A 22,434-nucleotide genomic window follows, 5' to 3' on the forward strand; every position below is an offset into this window, starting at 1 on the left:
TGGAGCCTGTGCCCCGCAACGGGAGGGGCCGCGATGGTGAGAGGCCCGCGCACCGCGATAAGGAGTGGCCCCCGCTTGCCGCAACTGGGGAAGGCCCTCGCACAGAAACGAAGACCCAACACAGCCATAAATAAATAAATAAATAAATATTTAAAAAAAATAAAAAATAAAAAAAATAAAAAGGAAGGTAGACAAAAAAGAATAATCCAACAATACTTTTCTCTAGAAATAGAACTATCACACCCTAAGTAATGAAAGTAATAAAAAGTGAAGCTCCTAAGTTAGAATAAAGGTGAATAAAGTCATGTTTGAGCATTTATTTTAAACGAAAAAAGCAGGATTAAAGGTAAACAGGATTAAAGGTAAAAAGGACTAAAGTCTCAGATACAAGATTTGGTTAAAGTATTTTTTATTTAATCCCAGACTAAGTTACTAGCTTCTTTTTTTCTTGATGAAATGTTTTGTTTTAGTTTCCTAGGCATCCACAACTCATAAGTATATTATATTTCGTCTTTAAAGAAACACCCTTGCTAAGTGCTAATGGAATGAAAGGCATAACTGGGGTCAGTACTGTTCAGTTTTTTGAAAATGAAAAAACTAAATTCATTTTTGATAAAAAGGTAACATTATTACACAAAGGGTCCTCCACTTCGGCAGACTTCAGAAATGGGGTCTTGGCAACATGAATAAACTGAGGGTGGCTGGCAGCCAAAATCTCAGGAAAAACAAAAAAATTAACCTGCCTTGTACTTCCTCAAGTTAGTTACTCAATAGTGCCATGGAAGAAACTGATCATCAAGAAAACATTTCCCGACAAAGAAAGGACAGAACAGACTTTTCAACCTCTGGCCAAAACTATTCAATTCTGCCCCCCAAATAAAGCAAAACTTAGCCTTCAGAGCTGTGAATTAAAACGGAATTTATCACCAAAAGCTTTCATCTGGACACTCTACTGGATGAATAACCCTTCTTGTAATTTATTTTTGTTTTACTATGTGTCAAATTTAGAAGAAAAAAATGGTCGAATTTTTATTTCTCCTTTCAAAACAAAACTATTATCGAAATATTTATGACTAATAAAAAAGTAATTATAAAATGTTTAGAATTATAATTTGCCATCTGATGTAATTAACTTCCTAAGACAGGAAATTAAATTTGACATTGCAGTCTTAACCCATTAATCATGCATGTACTTAAAAGCCTATGACAATAACATATAAAACTCTAAAATTTTGATATTCTGCAATCAGTGTGATTCACATGGTTGAAAAAAACGGTTTAAGGTGGGTCCTTGTTGACTGAAAGCATAATATTAATAATTTAACAAAATCCTGCAATGGAGTTCTAGCAACATGATACAGGGAAACACAAGACCTCTTTCTTGTCTGTTAGGAAGCATACAGATTTGACACTGTAGATGTCAGAACACAGGTGAGAGTTAAAATCTTTAGATTTCTACTAATTCCAATGGCTTCCCTGGAGAGTTCAGAAACACTAAAAAAAAATAATAATAAGTAAATAAATAAAACGCGATGGAGTATTTCCATTTCAAAAATAAGGCTGAGTGAAAGAGAATCAAGAACTAGGAATATAGGAATAAAAGACTAGTGGGAAAAAACAGTCAACACACTTAATTTTTGAATGCCCTAAAATCCAAATCTATGCAGTTTTTAAAATGCTGTTTTACCCTGTATAACCATAAAAATATCAATTAAATATGGCTGAAATCATGACTCTAAACAAAAGTACTTTCTGCTGAGTAGCTGTCACGCAGAAACCTGGCCTCTTTAAATATCAAAGTGATTAAGAAAATGCATTGACGTGCTATGGAAAAAGCCAATGTTTTCCAAATCGCATACACAAAATTATTTCCTTCCACTTCCAAGGGAAATTTAGACAGCCAAATCAGAAAATCCCAACCACAGTATAAGAGGCTGATTGATTGATCACTAAGGCAATTCTCAACAAGAGTCTGTCGGTACTAGGTATGACTCTGCAAGCTTTTCCAAATTATGTAAACATGGTTTCCTCATCTGTAAAGGGGAATAATAACATTTGTGCTATTTAACTTCACAAGACTATTTTATGAATCAAATATGGTAGTAAAAGTTAACACGTATTGAGTGCATAGTATGTGACAGGTGATTCTTATGGCTTTTATGTATATTATCTCATTTAATCCTTAGAACACCGTTATGTGGGAGGTGCTATTATTATTTTAGAGATCGGGAATCTTGAGGCATAGAGAAGTTAGGTAACTAGTCCAAGGAAACTCAGATGTAAAGTAGAGAAGCCGAGATTTGAACCTATGTATTTTGACTCCAGAATCCACTGGTATACACTGAGATATGAAAGATCTACAGCACCCCAAAATGTAAGGGACAATTCTAGAATCTATTTATCTTGTCTCATCCAGAAAATCAAATCAGAGCCACCACCAGATGGCTGGAGAAAAAAAAAAATATTTGGGTGCTTCAGGTCAACATTTCCAAAAGAAAAACACTCCAAGACAGGATTCTAAATCATCTTTAAACAAAATAATCCAATTTAGAACAAAGTGAGTGGAGGAAATAAGGACAGACATTCCTGATGAGGCTAAGATCATAAAATCTAGGATAACTGGGAAGGGTAACTAGGGAGAACAGAACACAGAGCTTGTGACATTTAGGGAAGGAAAGTGTGTGAAATGAGCAGAGAGAGAAGAGCCGCATTCCCCAAAAACACTCAACTTTGATCCAAAAAGTCATCAGATCCAAAGGATTAGTCACGAGGTGATGACTGAAACACCCTGGTTCAGATACTAGGTCAGCCCAGAGGACTCACCACAGAACTAGTTAATGAAGTTCAGTTAGAACAGGGAGTTTCAAGCCTTTTCGACCATGACCCACATAAAGAAAGAGATTTGCCATCATGATGCAGGAACCTCATACCAAAATAAACACATACACATGTAATAGAAAACTAAAACCCAAGTTTTCCTGAAAAATGCACTCTGATATTTTCTATTCTATTTCTTCTTTTTTTTTTTTTAAATGCTTACCAGGTCTTGACCTACAATCTGAAAACACACTGGGCTAGAAGGCCGAGAGCAAGCTGGGGAGCAGGGCCGGCCCCACAACCAGGGTAAGAGGAGCTCGTGCATGTGTGTGGTCTGTTCACTGCCCTGTGGGGCTCTCGCAGAGCGGAAGCAGGGCATCCAGCATTGGAAACATTGCCCATACACACTACACCCCTCCTACTAAATCATACTTCAGCCTCCTCCACCCCAAGCCCCTTAACAACAGAAGGCTGCCTGTCCTCTGCACACGAGCCTGACAGGGAAGCTGAGCTGTAAATATCAGGGCTTTGCTGCATCAACTTTCATATCATAAAGCAAGGAGCCAAACTTCCTCTCTAGAGTTTCCAAATAAGTCCCTGAAAGGATGGTTCAGGTACAAAATCAAATTCCACTTGGTGCTTAAATTCCTCAGAATTCTAGGCTGCCAAACTGCCTTGTGTTTCTTTGCAATTCCTTGTAAATAATCTTCCTGGGCTCGGGCTCTCTTTATAGACTAAACAATTCAATTGCAAACTCCTCCCCCATGCTTTTTTATTGTTTTCCATTGAAAAGCTCAGAAAAAAAGTCATGAAAATTTTTCCCTATTTTGAAGTTTCTGTAAATATTTTACACTCAGTCGGATTTCTTGTGGACTTTCCATCCAGGAGCAGAAAAGCTACTAATCACTTTCAGATATTTAGCCTGGATGAAAAAAAAGCCTGTAAAGAATTTGTGTTCAGGAGGCTCAGCCCCAAGAGTGAAAAAAGGTGGGGAATACAGGTGCTGGCAATTGTCCCAGAGCACTGGCAAACACAGCAACGAATGAATTAGACGGGGCAGAAACGTGTCAGGAGTGTCAAAGCTTGAATGTAAGTGAGCAGAAAACACCCCGAACAGTCGGTATCTACACATCAAGCTGTGGAAAACATCCTTGGAAGGATTCATGGTTCTAACACCTGGGAACAGACTGCAGGTAGGTGAAAAGATGCACAAAATCAGGTCACACAGGTAGGAAAGTGGAGGAAAGAGGCAGGGAAATGTCATCTCTGAATACATGTTCTGACTCTGTACAAAAGAAATCTCTATAAACTTCACCATGGTTTTCAACTGCAATTTAAAAACCACAAAAGGGAATTCGATTAAATGAAATCAAATTCAATTTAAAGAAAATATTTATTGATTACGTACAAGGTCTTAGGCTAGATGTAGTGTGTCTTCGAAGGTTAGGAGAGAATGACGGACAGAAGTAGGGAAGAGAACTAAGCTGGTGGAGAAACATCCACATCTAATTACAATGCGGCAGAATGAAGGAAGCACTGTTGCAGGAGTTTAAACCAAAGGAGAGGGTCCAATAGATAAGGTTGTCCAGTAGGGCTGCACCTCAGGGCATACGACGCACATTATAAGAAAGATGAAGGGCCTCAGACTCATTCTGCCCCTCACTGCCTCCCAAACCCAAACAATAACAAGAGGTCTTTGGGGTCTGGCTTCTTTAACTGAGCGTGACGTTTCTGGGGGTTCAACCGTGTCTTAGGCAGGATCAGTGCCACGTTCTCTCGTGCTACTGAGTAGTGTTCCACAGTACAGATACACCATATTTTGTTTATCCCCTCACCAGTAATGGGCATTTGGGTTTCCACTTTGGGGCGATCATGAATAACACTGCTATCAACATTCATTCACGAGTCTTCTTGTGGACATACGTTTCATTTCTCTTGGGTAACACCTAGAAGTGGAATTGCTGGGTCATCAAGCAAATTTGTGTTTAACTTTTGAAGCAACTGGTTAACCAGTATCCAAAGAGGCTGCCCCATTTTACACTCCCGCCAGTAATGCATGAGTTCCCACTTCCCACATCCTCTCCAACACTTATGTTGATTATAGGCAAACTATTGGCTCTGAAGTGGTATCTCAATGTGGTTTGAATTTGTGTTTGCCTGATGACTAAGGAGTGTCCCTTACTGCACTCTGGATTTCACATCCTTAGCAACTGGCATTTAACAACTACTGATTTTGTCCTGTCAGTAGATAAAAATGTTCGAGTCCCTTCCATCTTAAAAACAAAAGCCAAACAGCCCTCATGTCTATAAAAGGTGATCTGCATGGTTTCCACTTTGTTATAGTGACCTCTTTGTAGCATTCGACTAATAGAACAGTTGCCTTTCTTAAAGAAAAGACTAAACCCCAGAGAAACTCCTGTTGCAGGGATATGTATCCATTATTTTCAGCTTTGCCCTATATATCTATGAGAGTGTCTTTCATGTGAACTAGTCTTCCAATTCAGTCTCAACCTTCCTTTAGGTTCACTACTTCAGGTGCTGGGAAGTTCCTCTTCGAATGTTTGTTTGGATACCACATGGGTATCTTTTTCAATGAAGAACAATGTCAATATCAGGAATAAAAAAGCAGAATTGAATGTCTATATCAGTATCTTCAGCTCAGTTTAATAATTAATCCTCATCAAATATATAACATCACAAGATGAAAGGCCCTTATTCAACAATGCTGGAAAACATCTGCAACAGATAATGAAAACGAAGTATTCCCTCTAGAGATAAAGCTACTTCATCTTAAACCTCATCCATCAATGTTCTCCTACTGAGAATTCAAACTCTCAAGTTTCACTTTCTAAACCTACTGACTCTTCCCTCTACTCACACAAACACTTTTAATGAAAACTTCTTTTGCCTCATCATGAAATCTAGTCCTTCAACTTCTCTCTATTCTTACATTCAAATCTTGTTAAAAATTAAAAAACATTTGTGATGGTCAGAATTGTAAGATGGTCCTCAAAATTCCTGCCCCCTGGTAAACACACCCACTAGAATTTCTTCAAGTGTGTGGGACAGACCAATGAATATGCTGGGATATTATGAATGTGATTAGGTTACTAATCAGTTGACTCCAAGTTAATCAAAAGGGAGATTGTCTTGGGTGGGTCTGACTCAAACAGGTGAGTAGTCTAAAAGAAAGTAGAGCATCAGAGAGATGTGCTTCTGCTGGCCTGGAACGCGAGGCAGACAGGCATGTTGTGAGAGGAGGGGACTACATGCCAAGGACCTGAACACAGCCTCCAGGTGCCAGGAGTGGTCCCTGGCAAGCAGCGAGCAAGAAAATAATGACCTAGTCCTACAGCCTCAGGAGACTGATTCTGCCAACAACCAGTGAGCTTGAGGAAGACCCCGGGTCACAGATAAGATCACAGCCCCAGCTAACAACTTGATTTCTGCCTCATGACACTGAGAACCCACCTAACCTCTACCCAGACTTCTGACCCCAAAACACTGTGTCATAATAAATCTGTGTCACCTTAAGCTGCCACGTTTGTGGTAATTTTTTACCCAGTAATAAAAAACCAATACAATAGTTTAAAAATAATATCCTCTTTCCGAGAAAGACAAATACTGTATCACTTATATGTAGAATCTAAAATATGACACAAATGAACATATCTACAAAACAGAAACAGACTCACAGACATAGAGAACAGACATGTGGTTGCCAAGGGGGAGGGGAGGTGGGGGAGGGATGGACTGGGAGTCTGGGGTTAGCAGATGCAAACTATTTCATTTGGAATGGAGAGATAACATGGTCCTAGTGTATAGCACAGGGAACTATATTCAGTATCCTGGGATAAACCATAATGGAAAAGAATATAAAAGAGAATGTATATATGTGTATAACTGAGTCACTTGGTGGTTGGTACAGCAGAAATTAACACAACATTGTAAATCAACTAGACCTCAATAAAAATAATAAATAAAAATAATATCCTCCTTTCCATCTGTGTCACTTCAAGAATAGTTTATCAGCTGATAAAATCGTAGCATGAGTATTTTCACCAAAGGGTGGAAAGAATGAGAAGCCAACAAGAGCATCAGCAGCATTTATAACATAATTACAACTACGCTTGACACTATTCTTCAGGCACGGCTCAGTTAAAACTCCCTAACCCCCTCACAGTTCTGGCATCAATGGTCATGTAAATGTCACGGTACCTCGATCCTCCAGTGGGTTGCCAGCAAGGTTAATCGTATGGAGTCCTGAGTTGGGATTATGTGCTAGAGCACTGGCCAGTTTTTGTGCAAAATCTCTGCAAGTAAACAAAACAGTCAGATGAAATAACACAAAGTGTAAAACTGCTCAAATAAAAAAGTTAAAGCTAGAATAGCTAGGGTGAAATCTAAAAAGAGAAAAACATTCTTTACAATATTAACCTATATATCATATATTTGTTAAGAACCAATCTATTTACACTAGTTCATATCCTCATTAGAGAGTCTGTAAAGCCATAGCTAGAACATGGTTCATCTTGATCAGTCAAAACCTCATTCAAAAGAAAAAAGAAAATACATAATTGTCCCTTTAAAGACACACTGCAGGATGCTATTAGTAGTACTATTTGGCTCCTTCATGACTTAAAAAACAAATCCTGAACTGAACCTGCTTTTCATGAAAAGTACAATAGGCTATTTACTATATCAGTCCTAATTCCATGCAATAACCATGAATGCAAAACTGATTGCCCATATCATTGAATTCAAAGGCTACAGTTGCTAGCACTATATTTTAACAAAAGTCAAAATCACTATTTCAGGTGTGTTTAACGTAAAATAACGCACTAAGTGCTATGATTATGAAACTGTCAACCCTCCTCACGTAGTAGCAGTAAAGTCTTTACTCCAGCAGATTCAAACTCGCCTGCCCCTGGTAAGGCTTGGGTATTGGTTACTGAACCACTAGATGAAGATTATTTAAGTGTGAATTTGAAAAGGGAGAGAAATGGCTAAAACAGCTCAAAACAAAGCAGTAACATCCTATGAAATGTGTTATTACTATGACTACCATTAATGATACTAGTAAAATCTAACACATAGCATCTATAATATGAAAGATACTTTTCTAAACACTTCCCATGTATTAATTCATTTATCCTTACTACCATATTCTATAAAGTAGGCATTATTATTATCTCCACCTTAAAGATGAAGAGACTGAGGCACAGAGAACTGAAACAATTTGCCCAAAGCCATCAGGCATCTGGCTCAAGGGTCCATGCTCTTAACCACTATGCTTATGTACCCTCAAAAATACCATGTGACACAACCGCAAAAGATGTTAGAAAATCCGTGGCCTTCATGATAATGATGGGGATCACAGGGACTTTTTTTAAGGAGGGAATACACTATACTCTATATGTGAGTAGCCTAACTTTTTTCTCAAAGCTATATATTAATTTTAGAGGAAATGGCAAAATGTTTTAAAGCAACACATTCATGTATTCAGGAAATACTCACGTTCTAAGTCCAGCGTTTTCCAACACCAGTTCTTCCAGTCGATTGGACCTACTCACCACCCTCAAGATCTGTTCGCAGACATCAGTGGACTATAACAGAAGATATTCTTTGACCAAGTCATAAGCCTAAAAATAATCTCACTTCACTGTCATAAATCTATGCAGATGCAAAGTTTTAGTTAAATAAATCATTCATTCAACAAACTATGACTCAACATCTACTACTACACACCCCCATGATGAAGGTCCTGGGAATACAACGCAGAGGACAAAGTCTCTGCCTTCAAGACTGTACCCTCCGGAAGGCAATCAGACAAGAAGGAAATAACACAATTATGATAGAAAAATAGAAAGGCCATTTTTGGTAGTGCTATGGGCATACAGAGGCGTATCTCACCCAATCTTGGGAAAACCAAAAGGAATTCCCAAGAAAGTGATATCCAAAATAACAAACTAAAGACTGAGTGGTAGCAACAATGGTGATGGTGATGAGGAGGAGGCTCTCTTTTACTGAGCTAAGCCCTTTACGTGTATTTCATTATAAAACTGTTAATTAAGTATTATTATTCCCTTTTTGTAGATAAGAAAATTAGATTAAAGATGTCATGTACTTTAAAAGGGAGGTTGAATAACCACTTGATAATCGTTAGGTATTACGATGTTCCTACTAGTAATCTCTAAACTAGGGTAAGGTAATAAGAAAGACTTCAGTAATTAATGGTCTCATGTTAATAAACCTCATGTTTACAAAAATTATGTAGTTGTAAACTTACATCTGTCAAAATATTTTAAATTCTTACGATATAATGTTAAACAAAAATGCATAATTAAAATAAAATGTTTAATAAAGATTACAACAATTGAAATAGGTAAGGTATGTAGCAAAAGTCTTGAGGGGACTATGAAAAATGAAGAGCTGTGCCCTGGTAGAATTGTGCATAATTTTTTCTTTTAAATTTTTATTTATTAATGTTTTATATTTACTTATATCCTGCCTTATTCCAAAAGTAATTTAAGGTGGCTCCTGACCTTAAAATTATTTGGATATTAAAAAGTGATATTTAAATGTCATTATAATCTAGGGTCTATTTAAATCCTTTATATTATTTTAAAAAGAGAGAGAGAGAGAAATCATTTTCTGTGTCATGCATACAAATGTCAAAGCAGTTTCTTATCTTAAAATACCACATAAAAATATTATAGTTCTTTGATTTATCAGATCATAAATACCCAACTGGATTAACCATTATGGGAACAGTATAAAATACAGCAAAAGTTCTCCAGTCAAGTAGACTTTAGAAAAACTGACTTGGAAAAACTACCAAGTCACCCAGCATTTAAGGCTGTTATAATTCTTCTGTGCTGCTTGATCCCACTGGGTCTATAACGTTGCTTTCACACTATTCCTGGGCTTCTAATGCGTCCCACAGATTAATGAGGGGAGAGGAAAATTAATTCCAAGTGACCCAATGCCTGCAATTTATATTATGCTGACAGGGGTGATTTTCAAAATGGTGACCCCTTATCAGTATAATTCTTCGCCTTACAATATACAACCAGAGGAACTGATCTTATTCTGTGTCGTCATGATAAAAAGTGATTACTCAGACATGTTTTTGCGAAGATTATTCTAATTTCCAGAAACAATCCATGGTATCATTACCGTTCCAGGGCTACCTCAGAGCATCCAGAAAAGTAATTTACCAAAGCCAGGATGTGAAGCAGGGCATAATTACTGTAATAAAAGTTTTTTTTTTAAATGTATGAAAAGTGTGTCCAACTTTTCTTTAAGATGCCAGTAGGGTAGAGGTGTAATAAGTCGTTCATGATTACATTAATTTGCTACTTTTTATTAAGTGCCAACTACATGAAAAGCATTATTTGCTACACCAAAGAATATAAAGTGATGGACATCTTAAAGAGATACACACACAAACCTAGATAACAAGTAAATGTTACCATTACGTTGTCTTCCCCAAATGTCTACTTCATGTTCAGCACTACATTTACAGATTTAGGGAAAAATTTTTAAAACAAATTAATACAATGACTCTCTAAGAGCTTGTATTTATTTAAAAATTAAATGTAGGACTTCCCTGGTGGTGCAGTGGTTAAGAATCCACTTGCCAATGCAGGGGACACGGGTTCAAGCCCTGGTCCAGGAAGATCCCACATGCTGCAAAGCAACTAAGCCCATGCACCACAACTACTAAGCCTGCACTCTAGAGTCCGCAAGCCACAACTACTGAGCCCGCGCACCACAACTACTGAAGCCCGCATGCCTAGAGCCCACGCTGTGCAACAAGAGAAGTCACTGCAGTGAGAAGCCCGCGCACCACAACTAAGAGTAGCCCCGTTCACCTCAACTAGAGAAAGCCCGCGCGCAGCAATGAAGACCCAACGCAGCCAAAAAAATAAAAATAAATAAAATAAATTAAAAAAAAAAGAAAATCAACTTTTAAAAAAAATTTAAAAATAAAATGTACAGTATAAAAACTAGAAGAATCACTATAAAATAACAAATGAACTAATCCAAAATAAAACAAATATGAAAATTTGGAACTAAGAGGAACCACGTACATTATCCAGCCCAACCATATCATTTTTAAAAGATTTAAAAAGACCCAATGATGCTCACTGACTTGCCTAAATTCTAAACCTGAGAGCATTGAGCAAGACCTCAATTCTACTGCTAACTTAATGAGTCCAGAATCTTGGTCCTAATTGCATATTCAGCATATCTTCAAAAAAAAAAAAATCCCTCTATCCCTCCATTTAAATTTAGGATCCTGACTGCTAACTGGCTTCATAAGATTAGCATAAAGCATGTGTCACATTTTTCCTGTGCTGCCTTAAGCTCAGGAGACTTCTACTGAGCAAGCAGCAATCTTAACAACCCGGAGAATTCATATAACTTGAGAGGAGGTTACTTCTTTTTACACTTCGTGTTTTAAAAAAATTCACAGAAGGTGTAATGCCTTCCTTTGCCTCAAATAGACCAGGTGTTAGAAAATGTTCTGAGATTGCATACTGTAGAAGCCATCAAAGGGGAAAGTTTCTTTTCTTTTTTATTTTTATTTTTTTTAATTTCTCTTTTTGGCTGTGTTGGGTCTTCGTTGCTGTGTGCGGGCTTTCTCTAGTTGCGGCGAGCAGGGGCTACTCTTCGTTGCAGTGTGCAGGCTTCTTATTGCGATGGCTTCTCTTGTTGTGGAGCACGGGCTCTAGGCACACAGGCTTCAATAGTTGCAGCATGAGGGCTCAACAGTTGTGGCTCATGGGCTCTAGAGCGCAGGCTCAGTAGTTGTGGCACACGAGCTTAGTTGCTCTACGGCATGTGGGATCTTCCCGGACCAGGGCTCGAACCCGTGTCCCCTGCATGGGCAGGTGGATTCTTAACCACTGCACCACCAGGGAAGCCCCTATCATTTCTTTTTAACTTTGAGTAACAAACATGGAAGAGTTGCTAGTATTCTTTTTGAAAACTTGCAGAGAAATAGCCCAAAGACCATTTTTCATTTTTAAATACCAAATATTAAAAATATGCACATTTGCATTTTTATGTTTAAATCTCAGTTAATAGATAAGCAGTGAGGGCAATCCTCAAATCCTGTCACTCCACTTCCTGCCATCCCGGGACACCCAAGAAAGCATACGAACACTTACATGCTTTGTCTGGCCAAGACTGAAATAATTAGGTGCGTGGTTTCTTCCCTAAACATCTAAGGCAGTTAAAAGGAGATACTGCCTGGGAGGAATAATGACAGAATGGCAGCACCGGTGGCCTGGTACTAATGATTTGGGACAACTTCCGAAAATGGGATATCCACAACCTCCTCATAGCTCTCTTGTGCCCCATTTTTTTTTTTTTTTTTTTTTTTTTTTTAGGATTTTCTTATTTATTTATTTATTTATTTATTTTTGGCTGTGTTGGGTCTTCGGTTCGTGCGAGGGCTTTCTCCAGTTGCGGCAAGCGGGGGCCACTCTTCATCGCGGTGCGGGGACCGCTCTTCATCGCGGTGCGCGGGCCTTTCTCTATCGCGGCCCCTCCCGTCGCGGGGCACAGGCTCCAGACGCGCAGGCTCAGCAATTGTGGCTCACGGGCCCAGCTGCTCCGTGGCATGTGGGATCTTCCCAGACCAGGGCTCGAACCCGTGTCCCCTGCATTAGCAGGCAGATTCTCAACCACTGCGCCACCAGGGAAGCCCTCTTGTGCCCCATTTTGAAAATCATGGGCTTAGGTGAATGTCTGAATGAACCAGGAAAACAGACTTGGTAGCAAAGCATTGTTCTCTCTGATCCCACAATCCCTGGGCTAATCTACTTCTCATTCCTCAAAATGGCTCCCCTCGCGCACCTGGAATCTCTGCTGGTTCAGTCCTGCAAATGGTCCCCATCCCTGCAAATAGCAATGAGAGGCTTCTGTTCCCAGGTCTCCCATCACGGCTGTCTGTTTGTTCCGTGAGAGGTCACCATCCGTACCTCAATCATCACTGACCTCAGACACCACCACCACCCCCGGCCGTGTAGCTGATACAGTTTCCATAATTCATGCTCCCCCATTTGTTCATTTCTCAGCCTCTTTGCTAATCTGATTGTGACATGCCTGTAATATGTTAGGCATTGTTAGAATTTCTATACACATTATTTACTCATCTCAATAACCTGCAAAATAGTTATATTGCTATGTCCATTCATTCATTCAACAAACTCATTTGACAACTATTTATTAAACCAATTTTTACTGTGTAGCTATTGAGTTACAGATTCTGATAAGACATGAGCTCCAACTAGCTCACAATAATAGGGATGCAGGAAACAGAGGCCCTGGAAGGTCAAGTAATGTATCTAAGGTCACACAGTCTTGTAATAAGAGTCAGAATCTGAAACCCAAATTTCTGGGTTTCCAAGCCCACACTCTTTTTGTCTACCGCATTGGCTCTTAATAATCCCCAAATGAGTTCTGCCCATGCTCATACCTATAACGTCTTAAGCCACTCACACGCCAGGCAAGTTCAGAGAACCAGAAGGCTGGCCGCCAGCAAACCTCAACCCTCCACTTTCAATAGATCCATGTCTCAATCCAAATCCTATCTCTTCGCTTTTAAAATCTTAAACCCCCAGTTTCTATGACCTCTGAAAGTTGGAGGCTTGAATGTAAGTCTCCAATAAAACAACATCTAAATTATCTTCTGTGCTAAAATGAAGCAGCAGAAACCTAACTCATGGATAAGCATCTGTCCATATGGCTGCTTTGAAATTGCAAAAAAAACAAACAAACCCAACAGAGCATCTTATTTCCAATAGTAAAACAGACCAAAACTTTGGCTCCCCCATGCCTTATGAAAACTAACGGATTTCACTTTGATTTCATTTTGCTTACATATAAATCTGCCCAAAAACTCATCTAGAAAATTAATGTTAACTATCATAATTCAACCAGACCAACTCTACCTTAGTAACGTTTTCCTAAATTCTCAGGAAGGGAAGCTTTGTGGAGATGGAATGCAAGATAGGAACATAAAACCTGCTATCTGCAGCTGTGCAAATGTAACTTTAATAGTCTTTGCCAACAGAGTGAGTGTGTACTGAAGGTTCCACTAAATGTGTCTTTCTGCTCATCATCTAAAATTGCCTGTCGCAGCTGAAAACATGAGGAAGTACTTCTCTGAAGCATCTCACATTACAAACTTTATAAAATGTTCTGCAGATCATTTATAAGAAAATATCCCCCTAAGAAATAACATGTATGCAGCTCACCAGTGTGGTAGAAAAACAAATGTGTGTTGTGTTTTTATATAATTATCAGGTTTTGAAATTCAGCAAAGCTAAGCAACATCTTCAATTACTTACCAGTTTTAGATCCTTAGAGGACAGCTTAGTGAACCACTGATTGTATTCCAGAGCAGCAATGATAGGTATTAGGTCCCTAGAAGCAGAAATAACAAAATACATGAAAGTGCTCTTACAGTAGCCATATTGGCGCTTGACTTTTTAACCCATGACATCCCAGTTTACCTGTTAATTTCTATTATTTATAAGCACAACATTCAGCTATATCTATTTTGACCCCCAGACAACAAATTCTCTAGGACAGATCTTCAGGATGATGTAAGCAGAATTCCTAAAAGTTGAAGGTAAATTACTTCTAGGGACTCTGATTCCTATTTCCAAAGAAAAAGAGGTTGGTAGCAGTGTTTGTTTGAAGAACCTCCTTACTCTAAGAGAAATCATACGTCTAATTCCATACTAACAGGTTCTATTTCTTTAGACTGCTCCTTCATAAATTCTTTCACCATCAAGTATATCATATGCTCTCTAGCTAGAGGAGTTTATATGGTAAGCAAGGACAGTATCTAGCCTGATAATAAGTGACATCGGATGGGATCCCCAATGCGTATTGGCAAGCATCCCACAGCCATTTGGTACCTTGCTTGCAGTTCTTAGTACTGATTATACACATGAGATAGCCCAGGTGTTTTTTTTGTCTTATGCTTCATACAAGTTCTTCAGCCATAGAGTGAAGCTATTTGTATCAGAGATCTGCCACCACACTATTTTTCCAGCCCCTAACTCATGCTCAAGCCAAAAAGCAGACAATTCACTAATCACCAAACATATGCAATTTCACAATCAGAGTTATCTTTTACTAGGGGGGAAGAAGGGTGGGGGGAAGGAATAGTTAGGGAGTTTGGGACTGACATGTACACACTGCTATATTTAAAATGGATAACCAACAAGGGCCTACTGTATAGCCTAGGGAACTCTGCTCAGTATTATGCAACAACCTAAATGGGAAAATGTATAACTGAACCACTTTGCTCTACACCTGAAACTATCACAACATTGTTAATCAACTATACTCCAGTATAAAATTAAAAGTTAAAAAAAATTTAAAAGTAAAAGAAAAGCTGTGTTCAGCTATGAAAATCCATGTATCTTTCAATGCCTATATCATAATCCTCTCCTCTATAAGTTCCCCCAGGTCACCTCAACCAGCACAGTATTTACACCTCTACTTCGCATTTATTTTATTCTGTCTTATAGTATAGTTTGATGCTTTAACATCTATTCCTTATCACCCCAGGTTGTAAGTTCTTTGAAAACAACATCCCTGTCTATTTCAGTTTTGTGGCTTCAGGGAGGCCATATCAGTTTTACCCTCAGGGCATGACAAACAGCAAATGAACAAATTTTTACTGAAATAGAAATGAAAGGCAGAAGGTGGAAAGAGAACTGAAAATCACTATTATTTCAAGCTTCAAGGTACCAGGCCCCATGCTAGGCACTTTACATTTAAATCTCAGACAACAGCTCATTTAAATCTCAAAACAACCCTAGGAGGTACTATTGTTTACATTTTACAGATGAAGAAATAGATGCTCAGAGAAATATAGTGAAACTAGGCCAAAGGGACAGGACTACAGTCGAAACCCAGCCTCTGAAGCACGTGTGTGTAGTTTCATCAGATTTGCTTTAAAAAGTGAAATGAGCACCCACAGGAGTTAGAAAAAACGCCAAGGAATTAGTCTTAGTCATGTGGTTCCACGTGCCATCTTTTCCACCAAAAAGCCTCTTTATTAACTTTGCTAAGTTTTAAATTAAAAAAAGAAGTTTCAGATTAAAAAACAAAAACAACTCTTCCCATAGTTGTTTTAGGGTCTCCACTCTCTCATCTCTCTCCACCGACCAAGGGCTCAGAACAAGTCCCCGCATTTCTCCCTGACGTCTAATGACAGTTGCAGCTTCTCTGGGAGTGAATTCCACCTTATAATACAGGGCCCCCCCCCAAGCCCACGGTATCTGAGAGTCCTCGCCTGTACTTCTCCATTCAGGAACTATGGCAAATCATTCTCGTCTCATCTCCTTTTGTGGATTTAATGTCAAGTAGTGACTACACTTCAGAACCTCTTTACTGTGTATTTTGTTCTGTCACTTGATGTGACTTGAAGTACAGCTGGCTTTTGTCATAATGAATTCATTTCCAGGAGTTGAAGAGCACACCATCAACAGAACCAGGGTTCACGTTAATGCAGTGGGTAGGACAGCATTATCTCTATATATGACATGCAAAAACCTTGAAAATAATATTCTGGTACACTAAAAGTCAAACCTAACACTTAATGACACCAGAAATGTCTGGAGTACAATATTAAATTTTAAAAATATACAGCGTTACAGGTGCATACTTGTGTGATCAGAGCCAATGAGTGTAACTGGTAAAAACTACATATAAAATGATAGATATAAATGCTCACAAATACAGACACTGTGTGTTTTTTTTTTTTAAGAAGAAAAATATAGCAAAATATTACGAGAAGACCTTGCCTGGGTGGTAGCATTAAAGGTGATATGAATATTTTTCTAACAGAATTGTTATACTATATTTTTAAATTTATCTATAATGATCCATATTCATAATCTAAAAGAATCATGAAAGTAAATGTTCTATGGATGGTGTAAATAAAATTTTATAGCTACTTTATTTATTTATTTTTGGCTGTGTTGGGTCTTCGGTTCGTGCGAGGGCTTTCTCTGGTTACGGCAAGTGGGGGCCACTCTTCATCGCGGTGCGGGGACCACTCTTCATCGCGGTGCGCGGGCCTTTCACTATCGCGGCCCCTCCCGTTGCGGGGCACAGGCTCCAGACGCGCAGGCTCAGTAGTTGTGGCTCACGGGCCCAGCTGCTCCGTGGCATGTGGGATCTTCCCAGACCAGGGCTCGAACCCGTGTCCCCTGCATTAGCAGGCAGATTCTCAACCACTGCGCCACCAGGGAAGCCCAATAAAATTTTATTATAGAAAAAATGTTCATGAAGATGATGGAGACTCGTGCATGCTGGCATGGTCTGCCCACCGTGTTTCTCTAAATTATGTTAATGCCTAGGCTTTTTAATGTTAAAAATAAATTAGAAAAGGACAAACATATACGGTAATTCACTCAATAAACATTTATTTAGTACCTACTAAGTCCTAGGTAGGGATATTAGGGTCTGAGGGTTAAGTGATGAGTAAGGGCAGCTCTCCAGTGGTGGAGAAAGACCCCTCCTCAGCTACCTGCAGCACCACGGGAGACACGGTGAAAAGGGAGCATGTTCAAAGTGCCCTAAGAACACAAGAGGACATAAGCACTTCATCCTGGAGCAAATGGGGAAGGGTCCACAAGCCTTGAGAGATAGGAAGGGGCCAATCAGGCAGGGAAAAGGGAAGAGAGTATTTCAAGTCATTAGGAAGAGCATGTGCAAAGGCATGGGAACTCGAAAATGACCAGCAACTCCATCCATTCACAGATCCAGTGAGTGCCACCCACTGTGCATGAATCGCTGGGTTGAGGCAACAATGAACACAGCAAGATAGCCCCTCCCCTTGTGATACTAACCGCCCAGCACAGCCTAGCAGAAGGCTCAGAAAATAAAAGCAACTCTAATAGAGCGAAATAATCCCTCTGGCACAGGGCGAATATGAAGTACTACTGTGCAAATAAGAGAGATGTTAATCACGAAAAAGCAGTCACAAAAGATTCTTACGGGAAGTTAGTGAGCCTTCTAGATGAGACACATCGCCATCCCAGAAGAAATGGTCAACAGAGTAATGCATGGCTTAGTCAAAGAGTCAAAGAGTTTTTATATCTGACGCCAAAAGCAAAGAAAAAAAACATTGATCCACTGGACTTTATCAAAGTCAAAAACTCTTGCTCAGCAACAGATGCTGTTGAGAGAAGGGTAAGACAACCATATTCTGGGAGAAAATATTTGCAAATCCCAGTTCTGACAAAGGACTTGGTATTCAAAGTGTATAAAGTAATAAGAAACAATTAACTCAGTTTTTTTCAAATGAGCAGAAAGATCTAAACAGACACTTCATCAAAGAAAATATACTGAAGGCAAATTAAGTACATGAAAGGTTTTCAAAATTATTAGCCATTAGAGAAATGCAATTTAAAGCCAAAATAAGATGCCACTACACACCTACTGAATTGCTTACACACAAAAAAAGTGACAATATCAAGTGCTGACCAGGATGCAAAGCGACTGAAACCTCATACACTGCTGATGGGAAAGCAAATGGCACGCTCAAGGTAGACAACAGTATGACGGTGGCTTATTAAGCTTTATGTACATTTACCACGATCCAGCAACCTCAATTCTGGGTATTCACCCAAGAGAAAGAAAAACTTTTATTTACACAAAAACTTACATACTGGGTTGGCCAAGAAGTTCCTTTGAGTTTTTCCATAAGATGTTACAGAAACACCCAAACGAACTTTTTGGCCAACCCAATAGTATTGTTGATAATAGCTGTATTCGTAATTGTCAAAAATTGGAAACAACACAGAGGTAGATGTCGTCCAGTGATGCTGAGTGACACCAGGTTAGAAAAGGTAATAATATGGCTGCTGCTTAGCCCATTCTCCCTGTGTCTGTCTCCCTCTTCCTCTGATTTGGCCCCCCTTAAATAGAAAATCCACAAGACACTCCATAACTAATTTCATTTCTGAGAGTTCATTTTCCGGGACGGCTTTCTCAGAACACAGTTATCAGTGAGCACATAAGCAAATCTTGGATAAATACTCAATTTGCATTCACATGCGTCTCCCAACTGCTGTGCTGATGCCACCTAACTGCAGAGAACTCCCTGCACTTCCCTGACGGGGGTCTGTGTCACTCAGCAACAATCCTTGCCCATGTTTTCACTAAGTACTGCTTATATTACATAATGATTATATTACACAATGTAGAAAGCTTTCCAAACACCCGTGCTAGTCATCTTGACTGATTTTCTCATGGTGGGAAGTGGTTAACAGCTTTTTGCCATCAGTTCATGGCATTTATTGTATATCCCACTATGTTTTGCTTTGACTTCCTAACTGACTCTTCATTACCATGTGACTTCTGATCTGAAGTTAGCCTTGAAGAGTTACAGCCGTTGAGGGAAGCCTCTCCCGAGTCTTGGCAACCTCACAACACAGTATTCTCATGTATGTTCTCATGTGACACTTCTACCAGTTCCTTAAAGTGGGAGCAAAAACCTTTCAAGACTCCAAACCCTGAGAAGGAAGAGCCAGTGTGAATATCCTGGAGGGCCACATGGCAGAATTGTTTCTTATACTCTGCTGAACAGAGACAAGACAGTTCCTACCCCCTAACTTTTTACTGACGTAAACGTACTACATATAGAGTTGGTTTGTTGTTGTTGTTAGTCCAGCCTCTAGTTGGGGTTGGTAATAAAAGTTGGGATCCTTATTTCTCATTTCAGTTGACACCTTTGAATAATCCAAATTTTCCCTTAAAACTCAAAAGAACCAAGTTTTTCGCTTTTATCTTTCTAGAAGAAAATACCAGCATAAAACTGACAAGACAGAAGCAACATAGAAAAGACCATAAACTAGTCTCTGAAATATCTAAAATTTTCTGTAATGTAGGGATTTTGTAACTCTAATCCTTTTTCTTTCAGTGAAGAAAACTGGTCACTTAATATAGTTGTTCATTTAAAAAGAGGGCAAATCTTGTAGGATATAAAAATAGCAAGTATTTACTTAAACATTTTTATGTACTAGCACGAAGTGTTTTAAATACATTAATCCATGTAGTCTTCACAGTAACTCCAGGAGGGAGGCACTGTCATTAACACCACTTTATAGATGGAGACCCACCCTCCTCTCCCAAGGCACAGAGAGGTTAGCGAGCTGCCAATGGTCACAAAGTTAGTCTGGACAGAGAGGATTCAGACCCAGGCACTGTGACCTATGACCTGGTTGTCTCAACCACTGTGCTATCATCTCGCTAATGGGTCAGATGCTTTCCATATTGTCAAGAGTCTTCAACCTACTCTACAGGGGAATCCAGGGTGGCATATCCATGGGTTTTCAAATCAAAAATTTCAAACCCTTTTCATTACATCCAACCAACCACTTAGTTTCTAATTTGAAAGCCAACACTAAGATGTATTCTGAGGTGATTTCTTAAACAACTGTCCTCTTATTCCTTTGGACATCAAAAATAAACTAATATTTGGGGGCTATAAAAAGAAGTTAAAATGCAAAAACAAAGAAGTTGGCAAGCAATCTGGAGTCTAAATCACTTGCCAAATTCTTTGCCACTCTAGATTCTAGATATTCTATTGAATTAGAATTTCTCACCTGATCTTTCTGATCTAGATGACTTCATAAGAATTCAATTTTTCCAGTTATTATTTTGGGGCCAAATTTCCCTCCTTACTCCTTCGCCCCCGCCCGCCTCCTCCCTGAAACTGTAAAAACACTGTGACTTTCAAATAGTGTGAAATACTCCAGGACAGTGTTAACGAACAAAAATGACTGACAGATTGGAAGAATGTCTAGCAGGCCCCGTAATCTACAATGCGAGAAAAGCACAAAGGTACAGAGTAATAATCCAATGAACAACACTGTGATTATCTGAGTGTGCCCACACACCACAGGATTGAAGAGTTCCCCCCAATAAATCTTACAAACATTTAAAGGCTCGAAGGAAGTGTTTCATGCAAGAATACAGAGTTCTGCCACTCTCCTGCTTTCTGTGTGCACACAATGAAATACGCTCTGTAGTAGAAAGGCTGGTAAAACTCAGAACCACAGCAGTCTGTTCCTGACATATTCATTTGACAGCCTTTCTGGGGATAATTTAGACTTTTCTCCTTTACATCTAGTTTGAAAATGGGAGTGGGAGAGCTTTAAAATTTTTTAAATGTCATGGATACCAATCCTGCCTGATATTCTAATTCATATAGATGTATGTTGATGTTCAGGGACATCAACATATAAATGCATACGTCTATATAAATGAGTTGATGAGTTGGACCACTCACCAACTCTGTGAAGGATATGACAACCTGAAACACTTCCCAGATGAGGACATGCCAGAGGCCTAAAGGGGTATTCTCTAAATTTTTTGATCGTTCACTCCTAACTGAAAAGTATTTTGAGCACACATCTCCCCCAAATCTGTGTGTTAATCTGTAAATTATATACATGTGCTACTATATTAATATATTAGGCTCAGTAAAAAAAAAAAAAAAAAAAATGCATACTCACACACATAAAATGGATAAGAAAAAAATAAGCATAAAACAAGTTCTACTCTTTTCTCCACATTCCTCGACATATCATCACTTACTCTGTTCACCACACAGTCCATCTGACCAGGGCTGCAGACCACTGTTTTACAGAATTATTTATAGAAATTTAGGAATGGAAATAGAAGCTAATGCTTCTGATTCCACACTCCAAACAGCATTTCTTCTTTTTTAAATGAGAGCAGGAATAAAGAGAAGGAGCTTAGATTAGGAAAGAATTATACCAGTGTCTTCAGGACAACCTTGACAAACACTAATCCACACTCCAGACTCTTCCCTGAAAGCATCAGGCACATGAATGTCACCTTGATGAGTATGAAATATGACAACACAAAAACATAAGTCTGAAGGGGATGGACTGCTGGCTGGGCTCTCATGAGCCAAGTTTAAGCTCGATGATGCATGTCGCCGAGGCTTTAGAGGATGGAGAAGATTAGCTCCTCTTAAAAATCTTCAGGGAACAAGAAAAATCGATGTAGTTAAAGCTATATATTCTCTTCTCCTCGGCACCACTACCTCTAACTTCATCGTTCCCTGCCACTCCAAATTACAGTGTAATTACATTTTTAACATGTCAGCTCACAGGCCATTGAGAGATCCCATGAGAAATGTATAACAAAGCCTTCTTCAATCTGTGCCATCTTTTTGGCCCACTGATACCTAAACTAGAATAAATTTTAAGAATACACTTAAATAAAATTTTGGAAGCTATAAGTAATAACTGAATGGGCATTTTTCCAAGTACTTCCTAATTCCTATTCTCCTCCAGAGACGAGCTGGATGGATCCAGAATGATCGCTGTCATCCTCATACCTGAATGCTTATTCAGCAACAACAGGGCACCTGGCCCTACATTTAATTCTGATAGAGCCATAGTTCGTTAGTTAGAATCAATTAATTCATTAATCAGTTACAGCATTCAAGTTGCTTATAAATCTACCTTGAAGCTCCTGGGCAGACCTAGTGAGGTAGCAGAATATATAGGAACAGAGAGGCTGGTCTACAGTGAAGAG

At 39.0% G+C, this 22,434-nt stretch overlaps 1 protein-coding gene across 9 annotated transcripts in view; it reads right to left on the reverse strand.

The window, feature by feature from the left end:
• CARMIL1 (capping protein regulator and myosin 1 linker 1) overlaps window positions 1-22,434 on the reverse strand; it is a 316,754-nt gene that overhangs the window by 137,994 nt on the left and 156,326 nt on the right. For all 9 annotated transcript variants that reach the window (XM_057554259.1, XM_057554263.1, XM_057554262.1 and 6 more), the window contains 3 exons: window positions 14,184-14,259; window positions 8,335-8,423; window positions 7,036-7,130 (listed from right to left, as the gene is read on the reverse strand). In XM_057554259.1, the coding sequence (XP_057410242.1) occupies window positions 7,036-7,130; window positions 8,335-8,423; window positions 14,184-14,259 (260 nt within the window). The remainder of the gene's footprint in view (window positions 1-7,035; window positions 7,131-8,334; window positions 8,424-14,183; window positions 14,260-22,434) is intronic.

The sequence above is a fragment of the Balaenoptera acutorostrata genome, chromosome 10 (assembly GCF_949987535.1).
Source record: "Balaenoptera acutorostrata chromosome 10, mBalAcu1.1, whole genome shotgun sequence".
Lineage (NCBI taxonomy): Eukaryota > Metazoa > Chordata > Mammalia > Artiodactyla > Balaenopteridae > Balaenoptera > Balaenoptera acutorostrata.